The 22,490-nt window shown below is 34.4% G+C and overlaps 1 protein-coding gene across 1 annotated transcript in view; it reads left to right on the plus strand.

Moving 5' to 3' along the window:
- Positions 1-22,490, plus strand: part of LOC142338021 (uncharacterized) — a 131,218-nt gene that overhangs the window by 3,712 nt on the left and 105,016 nt on the right. Inside the window, exons 3-7 of the mRNA XM_075387655.1 lie at positions 2,031-2,211; positions 5,685-5,796; positions 9,699-9,783; positions 11,009-11,168; positions 20,052-20,145. Coding sequence (XP_075243770.1) covers positions 2,031-2,211; positions 5,685-5,796; positions 9,699-9,783; positions 11,009-11,168; positions 20,052-20,145 — 632 coding nt within the window. The remainder of the gene's footprint in view (positions 1-2,030; positions 2,212-5,684; positions 5,797-9,698; positions 9,784-11,008; positions 11,169-20,051; positions 20,146-22,490) is intronic.

Consider the following 22,490-nt stretch of genomic DNA (forward strand, 5'->3'; position numbering starts at 1 on the left):
CCAAGAAATAACAGAAATTATTGATGAAATGTTTAGCGAAAGTCTGCTGTTGAATCTGACAGGGTAAGACGACATCTTGAAAGAAGTGCTGGATTGTCTGCTACGAGAAGAATAACAGAGAAGGAAGAAAAAAGAAAAATCAGTCTGTAATTTCACTTTCCATGGCGGGATCTTAGGGTCAAATGTAGTTGCTTTTGCATAGAGTAAAAAATTTCGATCCCAAATGCAATTATGTTAGCTCTGCTGGCAGACATTCATACCCTCCATTCATACAGCTTAAAGACGCTAGATCCCGCACAGAATTGTTAGGTCCCATATATCCTCGGGATATACTCGCTAAATCAATTGAGTGCGAAACCTAACGAAAATTATTATGATTTTAAAGTTTGTGGTTCAGCGTAGCAAAAAGTTACTGTATTTCAATTGCCAGAAACCGAATGAAGGAACCCCAATCTATGTAGGAGGACCTAATTTTAATGAGAAGAGGTTGAGCAGTCTCTCCCATCTACTTTCAACAGATACTCAAATACCCAACAGGTGAAATGTTTAACAACGCCTAACGTCAAGATCTTTCAATCAAAAATTTCTACTAACTCTGTCAGGAGAACAATTATACTTGACCAGGTTAAACGTCTCACCATTTGAAATTCTTTGCGAAGAAAACATTTTCCGAAGCCATTTATGAACCTGCTAACAATCAAAGAGCTACTGGTCTTGTAGAGACACTTATAAAAACTATTTAAAGGCTTTTTTCAAGTATGAAAGCCCAACTCAAAGAAAAATTTTAAATCTATGCATAACATGCTCTCGTTCATAAATTAATAAAATGTAAGCAAATAAACGACAATTGTAACTCATGTAACGCATGAAGAGCACTTTGGTCGATAGCGTTAATTCTATTTTGAAGTATTGCAACAGAGCCAGATAATAATAATAATTTAAATTAAGAAAAACCATCAGTCATTTTATAGGCGGAGGAACAATCCTGAACGAAGTGTACGAGTTAAAACTAACAGAAAGATCACCACAAACAAGAGGAACAAAAAGAACTAAAATGGGCTTTTTGAGGTTTTAGAGTCAAGAAGCACTGTTGGAAAAATTAGTGTTGCCACCAGCATTATAATGGAACACAATGAGCACAAGGTGTGTGTACGCAACTCAGATATTGCAAAATTTGGTACAAAGGAGGAACTTAGCACAGGGCTATCAAAATATCTACAACTTCGACCTCCCAAAATCACTAAAAACAATGGAACAAAAACTTGCTAACCATAAGAGAGATCTCCATCGTATGATACAAGGCGATAAAAAGATCAAACGTACGAAAAGAATGAGTGATGACGTCAGTATGACTTCCGGCATAAATCTTGCATATCTACATGCATTAATGTGGCAAGATCCTGGAAAGCGCTTATTCCCAAGCACAATACCAAATATGATGATGCTTTTTTAAATGGACCAGAAATCTTGCGAAATGTAATAAATCAATTGCCTGGCAAAATCAGCAGCACAATCCAAGCTTAGCACCCGCAGCGCAATTGACGCCAATGCTCAGAGCAACGAAAAGAGCAGCCAAAACGTTTCGCGATTCTTCCGGCGACTCAAACCTGTCCTCTACTACTGCGAACAAAGAAAAAAAAAGCAATAGGAGACACCAACGGCATCACATACGCAAATTGTAATTGAAGATATCCATTCAACTGAGGGATACAACGACCCATTTTTGGATACCACACCTATTTACTTAGGAACTTGTTCCAAAGGGGACCTAAGTGAATACTGGACTTGCGCTCCTAACCCCAATTTACCCACAGAAATGTCATTTATATATCTTCTGAGAACCGGAACTGTTAGCAACATTTAAAAATTCTGCCTTCAGATAAAGTCAAATTTTCAAAAAAAAAATTTAAGTGGTCCTGTCAATTTTTGAGGAGAAGTTTTAAAGAGAAATTGATGACCCGAGAATTGTTTTTGCCAGGAATGTATTTGAGCACAACGTCGATAACTGTATAAATTTTTTGTTTGTTTAGCTGTTCAGGAGACAGAAACGACAACGGCCAGGGTACGAATAATGTTACATAAACCTTGTGAACTAAATGGAATTGGGCTGCAATTTCAATTGCTCAAAGGAGATTACGCCCAGCCTGGTGAAAATATGGTAGCCGCCGAGTGGGTGTTACCAAACGCAAAGAGCGTCTACGACAACAAAACGTAAGAAAACCCATTAAAAATAAAGGATTAATCAGTGCTACTCAAAACGCGGTGATAGTAATTGCCAGTGATGGCAACAAAATTCCTCCAGTTTCTTATCGTCGACTTTTTGGCTATATCCGAGCCTAATAAGTCTATACCTTGCATTAAGTGGTCACTGCAAATCGTTACCTGGTTTTTCAGAAGAATCGTATAATTTGAGTTAAAATTTTACAACCTGCTTTGTGATGCTGCTTATCTGCTTATTCTCTCCTTTTCCTAGGGAAGGGGAGCTGAAACAATGTGGATTACTTTTCATAGTTACATTTGATTTCAAAACGCATCTGACAAATGATGTACAAAAATTTTATTTTTAACAAAATCATCGCCATTTTGAATCAACTATTTGAAGAAACATCCAGCAACCAAAAATTCTAGTTGAAATTTGCAAATATTAGACGCTATAGAGTTAGCATGGAAGCAACTTTTTGAAGAATAGCAATACAAGATTCACATTGTGAATCTTTTTGAAAACGGAACAAAAACTGGAAGCATTCCGATATTTTCGGTTTTCATGAAGCACAAAAATGATAGCTCTGGTTTCGTGTTAAATACTATAACCAATAATCGCTTTTGAATTTAGCTTTGATCAATAAGACTCGAGAGAAAGTACACAAGCGAGATCCCGGGTTGCTACTTCTTAGTAGTCATACAAGGATCATATATGATTTCATATAAATCATACGCTATTTTTTAGTACGATCCTTGTATGATTGCTAGAAAATCATCAACGATTCTGTATGATTACCGGGACATCATATATAATCCTTGTACGACAACCCGGATATCATAAAAAGTAAAGACAATTACGACACCTTTATGAATAGTGGGAAACCTTTTATGACCGATATATGATTACGGGGGAATCATTTATGATCAAAGTATGATTACCAGGAAATCGTATATGCTTTTGTATGATAACCAAGAAATCATATTTGATCCTTGTATGACAACAGGGACATCATTCAGGGCAAATACACCAATTAAACGGTAAGCACCATAGTGGGAAACATCTATTAAACTACTCAAAAAGTTATGAGCTAAGCTCGTGAGTAAAGATAGATTTTTTACTTCACTCAGAATGGTCCTTAAAAATATAAATGCATAAAAACTTGAAGACATTGTGACAAAACTATGCTGAAAGCAAAATTTACCCAAATGAATAGTAATAAATAACAAAATATCAAAACACACGCATTTCCGCTCGAAATTTGCAATTTCGAGGTCGAAATTTCTCTAAAGACCAATTTCCAATTTCTTTTAAACTTTTATTTAGTTTCACATTTAGATGGAATATTCAAATTTTTCGGAATTGTTACAGTTAGTACTATCCAGCAAAGTGCAAAAATAACAGATACAACAGAAATATTTGACATCTGCTATAGCTCGGAAAAATAAAGACTTTTTATAGGAAATTTTTTTTGAGACGAAAAAAAAATTCATCTCTTACTGGACCAAGCTATACTAATTGTCCCGTACCAACTCTTTGCACAGACAGAGGTGTCATTTTGTGAAAAAAAAAATGTTTTTCTTTTAACTTCTAAAATTTTCTTGATTATCGCAATGTTCAGTGGAATTTTTTTGCGAGCATAATGTTAGTTGAAAATCTCATTGTGAAAAATGTACCCTGCAAACTTAAAAAATGGCGAAAATGATTGCTACATAAACCCTATTCTTTTAAATTGTGAACCTGCATTTGTTTTGGCAAAAATTCCTATAATCAAATAAATGGGTCAAAAAAATATCTACATAATTTTGCTTTTTTAAAGAGGAAACCTGGCCCTCAGCTAAAGCTAACGCCGTCGGTTTGTAAAAGAATCAATGTTGGCTCTCCATTGTTATACAAATATCTACAAACCAGAATTTCACAAATATTTAGCTTTTAAGTTAAAAGAAACTGGTCAATATGTGCAGTCATCTGCAGGGCTTGTTTGCAGTCCCTTCTGGCTAAAACCTTTTGTCCTTATAATAGGTTTCAATCAACCATGTGTTGAAAATGGTGTTCAATTTACGTGGAGAACTCAAGAAAAAAAGAAAAAAGGATGGATTAAAAACTGTCAAGCTGCACTGTTTTGATCCACTTCACCTCATTTTTAACCCAAATCTTTACCCCATTTGTTTGCAGTCCGTTCAATCTACATTTTGTTTTCCGCATGATATTTTTCTTTAAACCAGGTCGTGCAGTTGAATTCATGGTCTACTCAGGTGCTTTTTTTGAATATATGGGTAATTTTTTTGTTGAAAAATTCGATTGTCAAACTTTCTTGCTTATAGTGTAATCACAAAATCATTTATGAACTTGTATGATTAGCAGGAAAAAATGAAATCTTCTCAATTTCAGAGTGAAGTGATATAAGAATGTTGGAGCGTGATAGATTTTTTTGTTTTGCTCCTCTTGAAAAATTCAATTCCTAATTATGATCTTTGTGTGGCTACAAGGAAATCATATTGTCAGTTATGAACTCTTACGATAACCAGGAAAAATCATTACCATGTTCAGTATAATTTGAAGTGATATCATAATTCAACTTATTGCAGGCGAAATGCAGGTTACAATTGTGAAATCATGCAAATTATATAAGACCTTGTACGATTACCGGGGATCATATATGACCTCGTATGATTACCGGGATTTTTGTAAGATGAGCCACCCGTGTACGTTAATAAAATATTTATTTTGCGGAAAACTAAAAGAACTGTGTAGATCCATCAAGTTGTCTGTTATCTGATTAAAGAGATGAGTTCTTTATATCCAAACAAACGAGATACCCTTTTTCAAAGTTATCATGTTTGCAAAATTTCCAAATTCCATTTGCATTGTCAGAAAAATAACAACATGTTTTCATATAACTGCAAATAGTTCTGGAAAATCTAAAATTATTCGCAATTTTCTGCAAACGATTACATGATAATTGCAAGCATTAAGATAAATTTGCCAATGACTTTCAGCTTAATTCTTTTAGCGGTCTGAATTGTACTTGTTGTTATACAGCCGGTTGTTATGTAAAAAACAGATTTTTCGTCGGGGGGCGTAGAAATTATATGCCTAGGTGTGGGGCTGAAACATAGTAGATATCAAGACTCTTGCAATATAGCCGTCGGTAAAAGATAAGGTTTTAGATCTATTTCTCCCACCCACTACCCTATTCACAAATTAGGTGTTGTTATCAAATAAAAATTAGTACGGGGCCTGGGTAGCGTAAAATTCATCAGCCCACTTAGCTGAGGGGGGAGCAGTATAGATTCGATGTGTTTACTGGAAACTTGATTCTTTGGACATTTTTTTTTACATTATTGCAATAGAAACAACGCAACTGTATAGGTTTTGTGATAACTGGATTGTTGATAACTGTATAGGATTTGGGTTCTTCTACTCGGCGTATCAATACCCAAAGAGTATGGGAAAAGACCCAAAGATTCTTCTCTTGTTTCAGAATATACGACTATACCCTCAGGAGTGCTGTAAAGTTCCCCGAGAAAGCCAAATCTGTTGTGGTGGGACCAACTTCATTTCACCTTTTTCCTTCATGTTTGATACTTACCAAAGTAACTACTCCTCATTGGCAATTAATCTTCTATTCAAAATTATGTTAGCCCAGCTTAAACTCATTCAATCTGAATTAGATTAGTTCCATTAAAACATTACATTTAATAGATCAAAGTTTTTTTGGAGGATCCTTGAAGTCTTTTGTAGTTTTTGTTTAGTTTAACCCGGTAATTGGTACAAATAAAAACGGATCTTTTCCCTTTGTGCCCCCAGCTTAGTGGGTGAACCCGGGTTGAGCCCATGATTCAAAAAGTTAGAAAATTAAAACTTCATATTATGACTTCTATGAAAAGTTGTAATCATAGAACTCTCATTGTATGAAAGTTGTAAATTAACAAACTTTTAAAGAAATCATGAAGAGAGCTAAAACAATGCACAATTAGTGTGTTTCAAAAAATTAAATAGAAAAAAAATCGAAAAAATTATTTTTCAGTGATGCCGTATTTATGGAAAAGTTGTAGTCATAGAACTTCATAAAAAATTTTTTTTTTGAATCCTAAGATTTAGAAATCGTAATTTCCAGATGTTTCGAAAATTGCAATTTCTTTACAGTAAACTCAAATCTGAGCCTCAGGTAACATTTTTGCATTACTTTATGGAAAATTCGTAGTCATAAAACTTCATAGAGCAAAAATAAATTTATTTGCTTGTTAACAGCCAATTTGAATGTAATGCGTAACTTTTTAACTTTTTCCAGAGGCGGCTAAACTAGTGATATGTGACGTATGCAAAAGGAGAAAAAAACGCTGTTTAAATCATTCAATGTGACTGGAGACAGGGAAAGGTTTATTTCAAGAGAAAAAAATCGTATAAAACATTGTAAACAAAAAGCTGGGAGTCTCTGAAGGCTATACTATCACCTTTTTTGGTGCTCACTAATCTTATCACATATTGCTTAGGCAATAAAAGTTTGAAAAACAACTATTAAAAAATTTTTCTAGAAACCAGTGTTTCAAATACGTTATAACCGGTAGAGTATAAATGAAACTTTCTGTTTAGGAGAGAGAGAAAAATTGATTTAGGACAAAAAATCTATGATCAAAGTTTTTGAATTATAGCCGTTTGCTACGCTGAGTAGGAGTGCTTTTCTGCTATAGAACGTTCTTTAAATGAACGGGAAGGCAAATAAAAGTGACCATATACGATTTTCGCCAAGTACACATTTAATCAACAAAAAACAAAAACTCAAAAAAGTTTCGTGAATAATTGTATTGTGTTTGCCCACTGCATGGTATGCAACCAGGTGTGTAGTTCGGAAACGCAGATTTTTCTACCGTTTTTTATGTAAAAATTGCTCTCATTTTTTTACCAGTGGGCTTTGGTTGCTCAAATTGACATGACAATCGTGTGCTAGGCTAAAGTTGGCTATGGAATAAGAAAGTTTCCCATAATTGATGAATAAGTTCAAGTTCTGCAATTTCGTCAAGGGTTTCTCAAAAAGTCAATCTTATTTAAAAAATATAATAGGACCTTTTGGCTCAACGAGCTGTTCAATACTACCCATACTAATTTGGCGGTGCCTCCTATCCATAAGGATGGTAAAACACCCAGAGATTTTTCTTCTGGGTCAATGCTTAAAATTTGATACATAAAAAAGTGTGTAGTTCGGAAATGCAGATTTTTCGACCGTTTTTTATGTAAAAATTGCTCTCATTTCTTTACCAGTGGGCTTTGGTTGCTCGAATTGACATGACAATCGTGTGTTGGGCTAACGTTGGCTATGGAATAAGAAATTTTCCCATAATTGATGTATAAGTTCAAGTTCTGCAATTTCGTCAAGGGTTTCTCAAAAAGTCAATCTTATTTAAAAATTATAATGGGACCTTCTGGGTCAATTAGTTGTTCAATGTTACCCATACTGTTTTGGTAGTGCCTTCTATCCATAAGGATTGTAAGGCACCAGCTTTTTTCGTTTGGCGTCTTCGTTTAAGTGCGGGGGGCTAAATTTTTTTTTTTAAAAACCGATTTTTTGTTAAATGTCCATCCCTTTGTGCCCTTACAGGCACCTTCTCCCATGTGCTGTAATTTAATTGTGCGTTGTTTCTTTCTTCTATGATGTGCTATAATGTTCCTGGCTTATCCGGGATTTTAGATTTTAGCTATATGTCTTGGAAAAAAAAGAGCCTCCATTTTTGCTTATTCTGCAAGAAAAACAGTCAAAACTGTTTTCCCTTGTAGTTTAAGAAGCTCATGAGGACTCACGAAAAAAACCAATACTCTTTATATGCCTCCTTTCTGTTGTTATGGAAGAGTATTAACCATAGAACTTCCATATTATGGAAAAGTTGTAGTCATAAAACTTCCATTTATGAAAAAGTTTTAGTCATAGAACTTTCATTTATGGCAAAGTTATAATTTTACCAATCTTTTAAAACTTTTTTGAATTATGAAGTCAATGGTCCATAATATGAAAGTTCTATGATTATAACTTTTGGTCAACCCGGGAATATTAATTGCACCCTCAGACGAACGTGCTGTATTCTTACATAATGATTTAGTGTGTAGTGACACGTGCTCTTTAATTGGGGTGCAAGACGTACGGGGGGGGGGGGGGCACTAACGGAAAAGATCCAAAAAATTATCTTTAATCGAATCAGTAGTTTGTCTTCTAAACAGTAGTTTATCAGTAGTTCGAATCAGTAGTTTATCCATTAAACAAGTTCGTTTGGCCTAGAGCTACCTACTTTCATATTATTTCCTTCATAATGTTTGACTAGAGAACACAAGTCACTGAGACTCATGATATATGAACAAGTTGTAATCAGAAGTAGCTTTTTAGATCACTAACAGTAATCCGTGGTACTTTGGATCTATTGTTTATAAGGTTCTCGTTCTCCTTGTTACCACATTATGATGCAAAATATACCCGGATACCCGGGTTGGGCTCCCTGTGAATCCTGCCGATTGATTTGTCGCCAGTCTTTCCACTCTCTTCATCGATTTTGATCGGTGGACGCCTCGACCCGGGTTTGATCAACAGTTCATCGGTGTAACATCGATGATTCATTACTATCAAATCCATTGATGGGAAACATCTGATTTACGCTCGATCATAGAAATTCTATCGATGAGATTTTACCATAGAGACTCCATCGATATGAAAAATCTCTGATTGTAACTGAAACACCCGGGTCGAGGTTTTGTCAAAAAATAATGTAAGATTAGCGTTGAATAGCTGTAAAAAAAAAACTTTTTTCACCGCAAAGCGCCCGCATCTTTTAGCGTTGATTGCGCTGAAAGCGGTGAATTTTAGTAAGAATTGCGCTGAATTTTGCGGTGAAAAAATACATCAAAGGGTGGATCACTGGGTCAAAGTACCTCCAGATTGGAAAATCATGATAAATAGAGAAGTCGCCAAAGATAGCTCGGTAATTGTGTAAAATAGGACGCAAAACTTTATTTTAACCATCATTCGCAGAAATATTTAAAACATTTGAAATTTCCACAAAAGAGGCTATGCACTTATCGATGGCTTTCTAATTTTTATGAAAATAAAATTATTCATGCATGAGGTACCGAATTTGCAATGGATCGTCAATGGAACTTAATGGGAGAACAAACTGGGTAATTATGGTCAATAGGGTAAAACTCAATTACTGTACGAAAAAAATGAGCATCTGATTAAATGAATTTTTGCTCGTTTTTTCTGCGGAGTATATATATATATATATATATATATATATATATATATATTATATATATATATATATATATATATATATATATATATATATATTATACGCACACAAACACACATACACACGCACGCACACACTCCCGCATACGTAAAAACTTTTCTGCTATTTTTGTAGTCATCTGAGTGCTAGTTTCCTTTTTCTGAATTAACTGCTAATAGCTTTAACTTTTTGTTGGGTAACTATACTGTCAAAATCTGTTTCAGGTGATAGTGAATGACTACCCGTACAGAAGTACTTTCAATCCTTCAAACTATCCTGTATATCAGACAACGGAACAACTTCCATTTAGTAAGTCAGCCAACAATTGCTACTCTATCAAACCATAAGTGTCACGCCAGGTTGGAGGTATCAGAGCTACCCATGTTGAGGTGCGCGATCCAAGTCATCTCTCCTCAGACTGACTTAGATCATGCACAGAGGGGTAAGGTGCGATCCAGCGCCAGGGTGTCGCAGGCATTCTACGGTCTTAGGAGTCTGCTCAGCGTCGGATCCTGACTTTGCATTGCCCCTTCCAGATTAAGTGTGGTCCAATCAGAGCACTCAAGTGTCTGGATAGTCTGCAAGTATTGTCTGGATGACAGTATAATTCTGAGTCTTAACTAGGTACTATGGCTAAACTTAGCAGTCCAAGATAGTTTCGGTATTTGTAGAACATTTTACACCCTAGTTTGATAATTACGGCCTCAAAAAATGCCCCTGACACTAGAATAACCTTTTTCAATATCTTATAAGTCTCAAAAGACAATATAAGATAATTTTTTTCTTTGGTACTCTGACACTTAAGTGTTGCAAGCGGTATCTTTTGGCTACAGCCTGAAAGCGACCCTGAATTCTTTTCAATATGTAGAACAAGTCATACTTAAAGAATTTTTTTATCGTATAAGACCTGATAAAAATCCTATCAAAAAGATGAGTCATAGCTTTCCGAATGTTTATCTTACAAGATCTTATAAGATTCTTATAAGATGTTACACGATAAACATTTTTTGTCAGGCAGAATTTTTATCGTGTAAGATCTTATACGGCAGAGTTTTTATCTTGTAAGATCTGACAAAAGTGAATTTTAATCGTGTAAGATCTTATCAGACCTGATAAAATTTTTTTATTGTGTAAGACCTGATAAATTGTCTTACAGAGTCTTAGTCAGGCGACACATAATCTTATAAGTACTTATAAGACAATTTTGTAACAAATTTGTAAGATCTTACACAAAAAAAATTCTCAAATGTCTGGGGAAGTCATTCTTATTGCCTCGTGGAAATCATCGTTCTTGCCTCGCCAAAATCAAGTATGTTTGTCGCTAGTTTTTAGTTAGAATTGCACATTTGTAACAAAGCTGTCTAATGCGATGTTATCAAACAATGGAGTGAATAAGATTTTGTAGGAACTAATTAGGTCGTACAAAGAAACGGTTTTGGCATTTTTTGCTTTTGTGCCCCTCCTCCAGTACGGTATGTGCCCCGCGGATCGGTGAGATTACTAGAAACGGATCTATTTTATTTTATGAACTTAGAAGGCGACACTGAGTACAAGTTGATTATATCCACTGTGAAAGGAAGTCACAATTGGGGCACTCAGGGACTGTATGCATATGTTGTGTTGTACACTGAAGATGACAAAGTCATACTCATCAAATCTGTGGCCACAAAAAAGAACGAGGTCTTTCAACATCTGTGAGTATATACACATCATTTTAGAATAGCAGTTTTTGATAAACTCCAGAAGTTCTCAGTGACCAGGAGTTCTCAGATAATTTTGAGATAGATTGTATGAGTACGACCCAAGACGTGAAATTATGAAAAGCCCTATTTTCCAACGGGGGGGGGGGGGGGGTAAGTATTGAATGAAATTGCACGGTCGAGGAACCTAGTTAAAGTGGAGGATAATTCTTTTCATACGTCAGGACATGTTCTTTGATAATGAGCTCTTACTTTTTGCTAACTTATTTGTAAGCTGATAACTTGATAATCCATACCCTTTACCCGGGTCGAGGGGTCAGCAGCTGTAAGCGGATATTTTTGTAAGAAATCCGCTGAATGTGCTGAAATTATGTAAGGTTTGTGCTGATTGCGCTGAAAATCGATAAAAAGGTGCTGAATCCACGGAAACAAAATATTTAATCACATTTCTGCGCATCTCCTGCATAAAATCAGCATTTGATTCAGCAGCTTTCTTACATAATTTCAGCACTTGTGAAAATTTTAAATTCAGCGTATTCAGCGCCTTTCTTACATAATTTTTCGTGCATTTTTTGCTCACTATTGCTTAAACGTACTCAACATGTAGGCTCCTTCAACTTTTGCACTTATGAAGAGCCACTAATCAATCAAAACTCTGCGTGGTTTTTTTAAAATGAAAATTCATTTTTTTGAAAAACAGACCGAGTGAAAAGCGCCACACACTTTCATCATATGTAAGGGAAGGAAGATAATTATACTTAAGCTACCTGGTTTCATTCAATCAAATAATTTGGTTTGATACCTCAGCTGCAATAACTGCTTTATCTTAAGGTTTGATAAAATGCTTAAGTCTTTTTTATGAGATATCCAACTGTTTTTAAGGTGAACTGCCCTAGTGCAATGCTTTTTAGTCTTGCACAGTTGCTTCTTCACAGCAGGCAAAACAACGCAAAAAGTTCAACTTGTGCAAGGAAACCGTTGAAAATGCATAAGATAATTGCTGAAATTGTGTAACTTAAGTCCTGAACGTTATGTATGAAATGCGCTGACAGACGCAGAAAAATTATATTTTCAGCAGTTAGATCTTACATACTTATCCGCTTAATGTGCTGAAAAGTGCTGAAATTATGTAAGAAAGTGCTGCAAAATCAGCAGATTAAGCGGATTAATGTGTAAGATTTACCCGCTGAAAATATTTTTTTTCAGTGGTTGTCATCGCATTTCGTACATAAATTTTGACTAATTCATCGACCCGGGTAAGACAGGTTGCGAAGCAATTTGTTACTTTGTTTCATTTGTGTACTAGCTGGTTGCAGTTCAACTACAGGGGTAATTAAGAGAGTGTTTCCTATTTAAATAACAATCAAGTGTCGCGGATCATAGTATAATTTTAAAACAGCGCTGAATGAGAATATTCCAATTCTGCATGTTTTACCTGCTTCAGTACTCTGATCATGTCATATTATTGAATTTTCATGACAATTTCAGAACAACAAAAATTTCCTGCGTTTACAATGAAGCATGATAAAATTGCGGTCTCAAAATTCTACTAGCATTGAAATGTGCTATTCAATGACTGAAAATGCTATTCACAGGGCAAAAAAGTCGATAGTAGATACTTGGGAAATTAAGATTTTAGTTATTACTTCCTCATTTAGACTAGAAGCGAATACTTACCTGGGTTGGCTTTCCATAGGTTTTTATGTAGAGAACAGTGCAATATCATAGACCCCCTCGATTGAACCTACATCGCTGCGTTTGGTTCAAGCCTCTGATATCCTTAGAAGCAGTTACGAAATAGCAATTAACATCTCTAGGTCAAGCGATAGTTCTTAGATTTACCGGAATCATAGATAAAAGCTTAAGCTTATTTATGTTGTTGCCGTAGTTATCCAACATCTAGAGAAGTTGATTCCAAAAGCTGTTTTCAATGAGCCACTTCAGATTCTCTGAATTAGAAATTCTCTACGTCACCGTCAAATGTGAAATTCTTCTTCCATAATTGTTCCGATCAACTTTAGTGGGTGAAGAGTAGACAGAGAAGTGTGGTTTTCTGTTCATGTCGTTTTAGAGAGAGCGAGAAAAGTAAAAACATTTCCGCTAAGCGAGAAAATTTTTCTTGATAACGTTCGGCTTTTTCGATGCAGTTTTTTAAATCTAACTTTAATTTTTCTAAGTCAAAAGTGTTTATCTCATTTCTCTAATGTAGTAATTGAGTGTTTGGAACATTTTACCATCCGCACCATCTTTTGGTTCCAGTTTTCAGCCATTTTCTTCTCATTATGAAACTATTGTTAAATAGTATGCTTAGGTGTAAGACTTTGTTGCAAACTATTTTTATCACAAGGTCTTTTTAGTCTTCATCAATATATTTTTCGGTGTCGTACCTAAAAGTAAGTTTCTTTAGATGCCATTTCAGTTTTTGTAACTTAGTTTTCTCATTCTATTTTGACTGTTATTGCTTAAAAACGTTTTTTAAAGTTTTTTTTAATTAGGATGCTCAATAAGTTAATGAGAATGGTCAGTTGCTTGCGTCTAGTTGTCTCCAGAATTCTTCCGGCTATGCACTTTAATTCGGTGACTTCTATTAGATTGTGTGTTTTAGAAGTCAGATGGCGCACGTAAAAAGAAGCTTTCAGATCATTCTGGCGGACAAAATTTAAGTAGGGAGGAAATTTATAGCGGTTTTTGTTCAAGCACCATTCTGAGAGAGCGGAAAAAATTTGCGGTAAGCAGGCGATCTTTTTTGTTCACGTGAGGTGTTTCCAAAACAATTTATCAGTTTTAACTGTAACTTTTTCAGCAAGAAGAATTTTTCTCAATTATCTAAGCTAATAATAGAACGTTTCCAGTCTTTTTTTGCTTTTTGAAGCCATTTTAAAATACTAAGGTGCATTTTGAGGCTTTTTAATGAAGCTTTGCTCTTAGACGCGTTTTGTATCAGTTAATTATATTATATTATTCATTTTTTAGCATACGTGGAGCAATTTTGATTGAAAATAGTTGTTTAAGTGGCTTAGCTTTTCTTTGGATTGATAAATATTAATTTTGTCAAGTGTTTTTTAGAAAAAATGTGATATTTTAAGTCGAATTTCGGCCATTACCTTCTCCTCTTTAGAAAAACGAAATCAACTTCGGCTTTTCCCCTCTTTCTTAGCGATTCGTAAATTATTTAGTAGGTTCATTTTATTCTCTGAATGTTTGGCCGAAGACCAAGTGAAAGTTTAATTAGATTAGATTCCGAAGTCTTTCAGCTATGTTTTTAAAGCCCGTTCACAGTTTTCTGCTTATGGGGAAAACTCACATGAGAGAAAAATCAAATTAGAGAGCTGATTTTAGTCACGGTGAGGTAGTAAAAAGATCGAAAGATGGAGTACATTAGCGACGTAATTTTATTTCAAACTTTCTGTAAATTGAAGTTAGAAAGTGGTGTTTGAACAAATTTTAACAAATTTTGGCTCTTTAAGAGGGATTTTTTTCACTTGCGTATATTTGACTACTGTTTTCAGTATTTCTTATCTTGAGATCATTTATTATGATTGTTCTAATTGCGCCTATTCGCACCCTCTAGAATTCATCAAGGTGCAGCTAAGACATATTTTGACTGCAATACTACTTGTTGACATATATTTTTGATGAATTTTGGATGGTGCTTACCTTTTTAGGATACTTCTGTTGTCTTAGCACTTAGTATCATTGATTAAATGTTTGATTCCTAGCTAATTGACCGTCCTTAGTAATTAAGTCAGTTGGTTTTCATGAGCTGATGTTCATCGAGCTGGTGGTTTTCATGACTGCAACACTACTTGTACTCAACAAACTTTGGTGAGTTTTGAAGTTTTGCAAGTATCTGTAGTTATTGCGGTTGTCTGATCATTTAATCTCATAATGTACAGATCTCACAGGTTACTAATAAAAATAAGTTAATCTTTTTATTTTTTTTTATGCTAAGGCCTTCAATGGCTCTGACACCATTTTTTGTTATGAACGTTAAAGTATATTTCATTTTGAGAACATCTTTAACGTATTTGTGTTTTTTATCAATTATTATTATCAATGACAGATCTGGATGGTTGCCAGGAAGACATAAATGACCCTAAATATTCTGTCGTGTTAATAACCAGTGCTTTTGTATGCAAAAATTGTTTTTCAGCTGTTGCTTTCTATGCTGTTTTCTTTTCTAAAAAATTAGTTTTTTTCGGAGTTATGCTAGTTATTGTACTTTTCTGTACTTTGTGCCGTCTTATCGTATAATATCATTATTTAGAGGTCTCATTGGCTGATAAAGCGGATTCAGCTATTCGATGTAATTGTATCAGTACATAGTTATTGCCTTCTGTGACTTACACTCTCTGTTTTTATAACTACTGGGATTTCTTTTTTCGAAATTTTATTTCTTTTTGTTTTCTTATTATTTTATCTGAATAATGACAGGTTTCTCAGATTGCTAATCATTAATAAATGAATCCCAATGGTTGCTTGTGTTCATGGAGGTTCTTTTTCGAGTTGGACCATGTCTTCTCAAAAAAAAGAAGAAGCAATTTTTATTCTTGCTTGTTCTTGTTGTTTTTGTTGTTCTGAGTGTCCTTATAATGTAGAGCAGTTTCGGTTAATTCATTGCAGCCAATTTAAGCTATTGTATTCGTCAACTGATATACCGTTTTATATTGAATGCTCTAATTTTGTGGATGTTGTCTTCTTTTCATAGTTCTCTTGTGTCCTTTTTTACTCATAAGAATGGCTGGAAGATATTGGATCTACTGTTCCCCCCCAGCTTAGTGAGCATAAATTTTTTGACCCTCAAGCGCACGTGCTTTTTTCTTACATAGTAACGTGCTATATAACAACCTATAGTTTGTAACTGGGGGTCATAAAAAACACTGGGGCCGAAACAGAATAGATGCAAGATATTTTATGACTGCTAAATTTAGGTATTCATGTAGTTATGATGTTTTCTTATTTTGACCCCACTGACTTTCAATAAAAGCTTTTGTCAGGTTGATTTGCGTCTTTTTGCTTTTTTGTCATTAATATCTATAAGGTCTTTATATTTTGTCCTCATTCTAAGGATGCCTGGAGCCAATGTTTTGTTGTTGTTTTTCGTTTTTCTGGAATCTAGTCACTAGATGATGGAAACAAACTTGCCAGTTATTTTTATATCTGTTTGATTTTGCACTTCTCAGGATTTGTGCTGTCCTTACTGTTTGAGTTTGATATTGCTCTAAGTTTGTTAATTGTCAGAGCATTAAATACTTCACCTACAGGGATCGTAATTCAGGTCATGTCTTGTTTTTTTTGTTCAATGACTTTTAGCCGATTGATACAATTGTCGTAGAGAATTGGGATTGGCATCATTAGAAACCCGTCCAGCGCAGAAATTATAATCAGTTTGATTTTTCGAGTTTCGTTTTTACACAGATTCATAAAAGTTTAAAAGGTCTCACTTTTTTATTTTTGTTTTTGTTTTCCGGATTTTTGCAAAAAACTTTTTGTCAATTGGGCTTGAAGTATCCTGAAATTGTCAGAAAATTTAAGAATACATTTAGTTTTAAAGATGCAGATGTTTTTTCGTATTGTCTGATCTAACTTTTTCGACAATTTTCTGCTATTTTTTTTCGGAAAAAAATCAGAAATTTTTGTTATCAAATATGCAACCAAATATGTCTTTAGACTGCTTTATTTAAAATTTCTTTATGTACAAACCTAACAACTGCTGTCACTGCCTGTCTAAGTAAACTACAAAGAGAGCTACTTTTACCTAAGCTTGCTTTTATAGTGTTCTGGAATTAAACTTCAATGGTAATTTTTTGGTAAATCAAATCGATAATTGACCAAAATACATCATTTTTATTAGTTATTGCTTTCTTTTAATTATCTATGTCTTTTATTTTTTTATATTTTGTGTTTTTAAGCGATGAGCAGCTTTAGCACGGCTGATTTTGGTCGAATCATCAATTTTTACAATACAAAAGATCTTTGTTTGAACCGTGGAAACTGACTTTGTTCAAAACGCCCGCTTTCTGATTTTAATTACGTTGACTGCCTTAACTACTACCAGAGTCATTTCAAATCAAGGCGTAATTAATGTCAACGCACATTACATGGAAATGAGCAATTAATATTACCTCAGTGAAATTTGCGTAAAATTGTTCATGAAAACTTGAGTTTATCCTTCATTCGTTGTTATCTTGTCGTCTTATGAGTTAGTCCTACTAATTAGAGTCCAATTGGTATTCTATGGAGCTATAAAATGATTTATATAGTAATAATTTGTTCACAGCCTAAACTTGATAAGATCAATGAATCTTTTTCAAATGAAAAATATGGACTTTTAAACTTTTCCAATTTTTTTATCTTATTTTTGTCAATCAACTTGAAGCTTATCCTAACTAAAGACAGATCGTATTGTTTATTTGTAAATAAAAATTGATATTTTTCATGTTAGTTTTCTAAGAGTTACAATGAATGAAAAATATTTGCACGTTTGACTTATTGTTTCATTTTTTCATTGTCATATTTTTACAATAACGACAGATCCCTTGTCGCACTATAGGTGTTGAAAGAATAACCAACTGCATAAATCTAATATTTTCAGCGATTCGATGATGATTTTAACGGCTTCAATACTCTTTTCTCGCAAGTTTAATTGAAATTTCGGTGTTTGTTTTTTTTCACTCTTTCTATAGTCCGGATAATGCCAACTCTCAATTGCATCCCATGGAGGTATACATAAAACAATTAGAACAATTAATTGTCTTGTTGCCACCTAGTCTCAATGAAAACAGGTCAAATACACATTATTCGAGTTGCAAGAAGCTGTGATAGCTTTGTCTGTATTTGCCGTCATTTCTGGAGATTTATTGTCTGCAAAACGTCGAAGATTGATTTTTATTATGTCCCATTTTATAGTTTGTGTCTTTTTGTCTAACTATTATATTGTGTTTTTGAGGCCCGAGTCTTTTTGAATGGCGAACAGCTTAATTTGGTAAGCTTTAGTTTGATCGTATACTTTTTGGACTTTGTTATTGATTTTTTTTTAAAAAAGAGATAATAAATTTTGATCGTAATTAGTTCTTGTTGTATATATTTGATTTTGCTTTTTGTCTTGTCTCGTACTCTTATCAGTGGCAGAGCTCACTGTCCGTCTAATTTGACACTATTCATTTTGCTTATTAATTTTGGTGTAGATTTTTTTCATTCAAGCACCAGTTTTAGCAAAAATTGTGAAGTTTTGGAAGTTGTTTGTCTTTTCCTCATTTGTTAGGCAATTAAGTCAAAAATTTGGATGAGCGGCGTCGACACATTATGTGCGAACGCAGAATACCGAACCCTCCTGTTGCCAGATATACTTGACAACTCTCCCTAGCGCCAAGTTTATGTCGAAATTACAAATATTTATAAATTGAATTGAAAATTTTGCGCTATAACTTAGCATAACTTGAAGAAACATTTGCAAATAGTTGCAAATTTTGTCCCGTTTTGTCGAGAATTCGTTCTACAAGGTAAGTTCTTTTACTTATATCCCTTTGGTTTCATCATTACTATCCTTTCGACTCAAAATATTCGATATACGAGCCAATCATGGGAAGTAGAACAATAGCTCGACCGGAACAAATTCTGAGTTTTTTAAGAAAATGATTGATCTGAAATTATTACTTGAATTAAATAGCTTCTTTTAAAAAAACTTCACCCTTCCGGTATAAAGAGTGAAAAGCTGTTTCTTCTTGAAATGCTAATAACAATTAAATATCCTCAGCACAGCTTTTTGTTTATACCAATGTAGCAGAAAACATCGAAAGTGCAGTTTCTGAGTCTGAGAGTTCTGAGAAATTTGCAGAAAACCGATATCAATTTGTTTTACTTTGGCCAAAAGTATCTGCAAAATTTCGATTCCGTTCTTTTTTGCTAAAGTTGTTGGTTTTTTATTCAAACAAAACAAAAATTTTGAAAAATCGATAAGAAGAAATTTTGAATATGCGTGTGATTGCACTGCTGAGGAAAATATCTAATTTTTACTCTAATTTAGAGCTAAAGCGAAATGCATTTTGAAATTTTCTCTGGTTCACACAAATTCCGAATTAAGCTCTCATTCAGAGAGGTTCCACAATCGATGCAGAAACTTCTCTGAAAACCTTCTGAATCAGTTCTCAGAATGATAGTTACAGTGAAAACCAGTATAAAACAAGAGTATCTCGGTACCAGTTGACACTAGTAGCAAGTTGACTTCTTAAAAAGTTTCGATAATTTTTATCTCTAACTCTGATTATGCTGATTTCTATAAATAGCATCTCCTTTATCATCTAGGGAATCTTGACACCATGTGAATATCACGTTTCTGTACATTGTATGGCTAACATGATCACACTCGAAAGATTTGCAGTTTCCAGATAAACTTAGCTGCAAATATTAAAGATTTAAAATTTGATCTTATTTTATAAACCCATTTTGCCCATGTTCCTTGTTCTGTGTTTGAATTGAGCATTTTTGAGTCGTAATTCAAACGCTTCGATGAATAACTGTTGTTGTCTGAGTTAACTTCAACCCGTGTTGAAAAAATTATCCTTGATTTACATTAGAAAATGTCGGCTTTTGTCACCAAAACCGATCAAATTCCGTGTTTTTTAGTCGACTTGAGCGGAAGTAAGGGTCGTCAATTTTTCTGGAATTGTAAAAAAAAAACGGTGTTGATCGACTGTTTTGGCAACAAAACTGAGGGGAATAATAAAAACTATTATAGCCAACAATTCTTAACAAGATACGCCAATAAAAAGAGATAAAACCATCAAAAGCACCGTTTCTTTTCATTTTCTCAACGTGCAAAGTATGAATTGAAACATTATCAGTGAATATTCTGACTTCAGCAGAATGTTGTTTCAGGGAAACAAGTGGGAAGGAACTGACAACAGCAAAAGTGGTTGTTTCATTTGGAGTCAATGCTGGTCATTCTGACAAAAAATGGTTTTTGAAAGAGGTTATTGTCATATATATTTTGCGCCCCCGAGACTCTCTATATATTTTTCTCCTAAAATGACTCTGATCAGACCATTCCAGATCAGAATGATTCACGAAGCTGATTCATGAAGCCCATAAGCTAGCGAAAATGGTTGAAGATTATTTGATTTTGGCTTCCTACTCTCCCAGACAACAAGTACCCGCTCTGGATAGCAATTTCTTACCGCTAAATCAAGCACATCTTCATTTAGTTCACTCCATTGAACTCGATATAAACTAATTATTCTGAATATTTGATGAAAGTAAAAAAAATCAAAAAATTTTTATGACAAAACGGCGCGTGCTTCTGATTGCTTTGACATTTGTCTAAAACGACCACCATTGAAAAAAGGAAAAAATACAACTGACATCTTTGGGAACAATTTTATACACCTACCTGTTTTTCTTTGAAGTTAAGTTTTGGATCGAATGCGTGAAGCCAGATTATCGAGTTAAGGCCGTGCAGGTCCGCCAAAATCTGAACCCTTTCTAATTTTTAAGCCCACACAAAACTGATTCATCCCCTCCTCTATCTCGATTATTTGAGGAATACGAATCAAAGCAGGACGTGCGTTAGGATGCTTTCTCAAAATTTTTATTCTGCAATACAACTTAAGAGATAAAGCAGCTTCGGATCATTTGGCTCAGTCTGCTCATAATCATGACATAAATGAAAACCCTCCCACTCATTGCACATTGAAAATCAGTGATGAGGCGCCAGTTTACTTTTCTCCCGATTATTAATACTCACAGGATCAAACCGCCAGCAATTCAAGAGCTCAAGCAGGAGAGTCTTGTCAAACTCTTCAACTGGCTTAACAGAGCAGATGAGTGAACTGACCATTAGGGATGACTAATCTTGTTTCAATATTACAAATGGAAGATTTCTTTTTAATGCCGATCTTAACATTATAATTTCAAACGGTTAGTCTTGGAGCACGTTCTACTCGCGTCTAAAGTAAGATACTTAGAAGGACTTCAAAATGCAAAAACCGATTGTATTATTTTTTGAGATTCTAGCAAATCAACCAACTTTATGTCAAGAGGAAAAACGCCCCAATTTAAAGAAATCATTGAATCTGCAGCATTGGGATTATATCCCTGGGCTCCAATTACAGTAGAAAACAAAAACTAAAAATATCTTTAAAAAATTTCAAACGTGACCTATATAACCATATAAGTTCGATTGAGAAAACTCACAATTTTTACTTTAACCACATCAGAATAGATCTGACTGTGTTAATCGTTAAAAGAAGTTTTAGCAGTTTTTTTCACTTTCAAGAGAGACAAAGAGACATAAGTAGCTAGCGAAAAAGCTAATAGCGAACAGATTTGAGCATTGAAGAGCGGTTGAGTATGCTGCAGAATTGAATTGAATGATCTTTGATGAAGCACGCGAAAAAAAATGAACGCAGTTGCTTCACGGGCAAAAACACCTTTCTTTCAAGACAACAATCTTTTTTATCTGAGGGAGACACACCAGCGAACAGAAATTAAAGATAAAGTAAGCCCTCGATCCAAAGAAATACTGCGGCTATAAGGCTTATTAATTTAATGGTGCTGAATTGTCCGAAAAATTTGCTCTCACTCCAATTTCCGTGAAACTGCGCTGTCAAAAATGAACACCGAGCAGGTCTTTCATGCAATAAAAATTTTCAATTTTGAATCAATCCAAACGCGAAATGAAATCCCTAGATAATGTAGTGAACCGTGTATGAAGATGCCAATTCAAAAGCTTTTTCTAACATATTTTTTAAACTGTTCTACTTATCACCTCGAAAAACAAATCTCATGCTGGGTCTATTGCTGGTATCGCCTCGTTGGTAGTCTTAGTGCAAAAGAAGCAGCTTCTGAGCTGAATAACCTATTTGTATATTAGCAGATGCGATTAGCTCTCATTTCAGGATCCAAGAGCATAGTTTAGTCCACATACAAACCCTCCACAGGACAAATTGAAATAGAAAGTGCAGCACACTGGTATACCCAAAATTGATTTCGGAATCGCATTCAATTGAGGCAAATGGAAATTTATTTTCGAAGGAACAGATTTTTTGATGCCCATCATAGTTACCGTTGCTTTCCTTCAGTCACTCCAATTAAAGAGATTTGTTCTTCGAAAGCTGAAAGTCTTAAAGTCTGGCTTTATTGTTTTCTCTGACATTTTTTGACAATATTAAAATTGAAAACAGGATACCAGATTTTAACAACACTCTTCTCAAAAATTTATCTTGATCAGATTTTTTCCTGCCAACTATAATTGCTAACAGGATCAAATCGCCAGCAACCAAAGAACTCTAGCAGGATAGTCTTGTCCAACTCTTCAAC

This window comes from Convolutriloba macropyga, chromosome 4, assembly GCF_964194025.1.
Source record: "Convolutriloba macropyga chromosome 4, txConMacr16.3, whole genome shotgun sequence".
Lineage (NCBI taxonomy): Eukaryota > Metazoa > Xenacoelomorpha > Acoela > Convolutidae > Convolutriloba > Convolutriloba macropyga.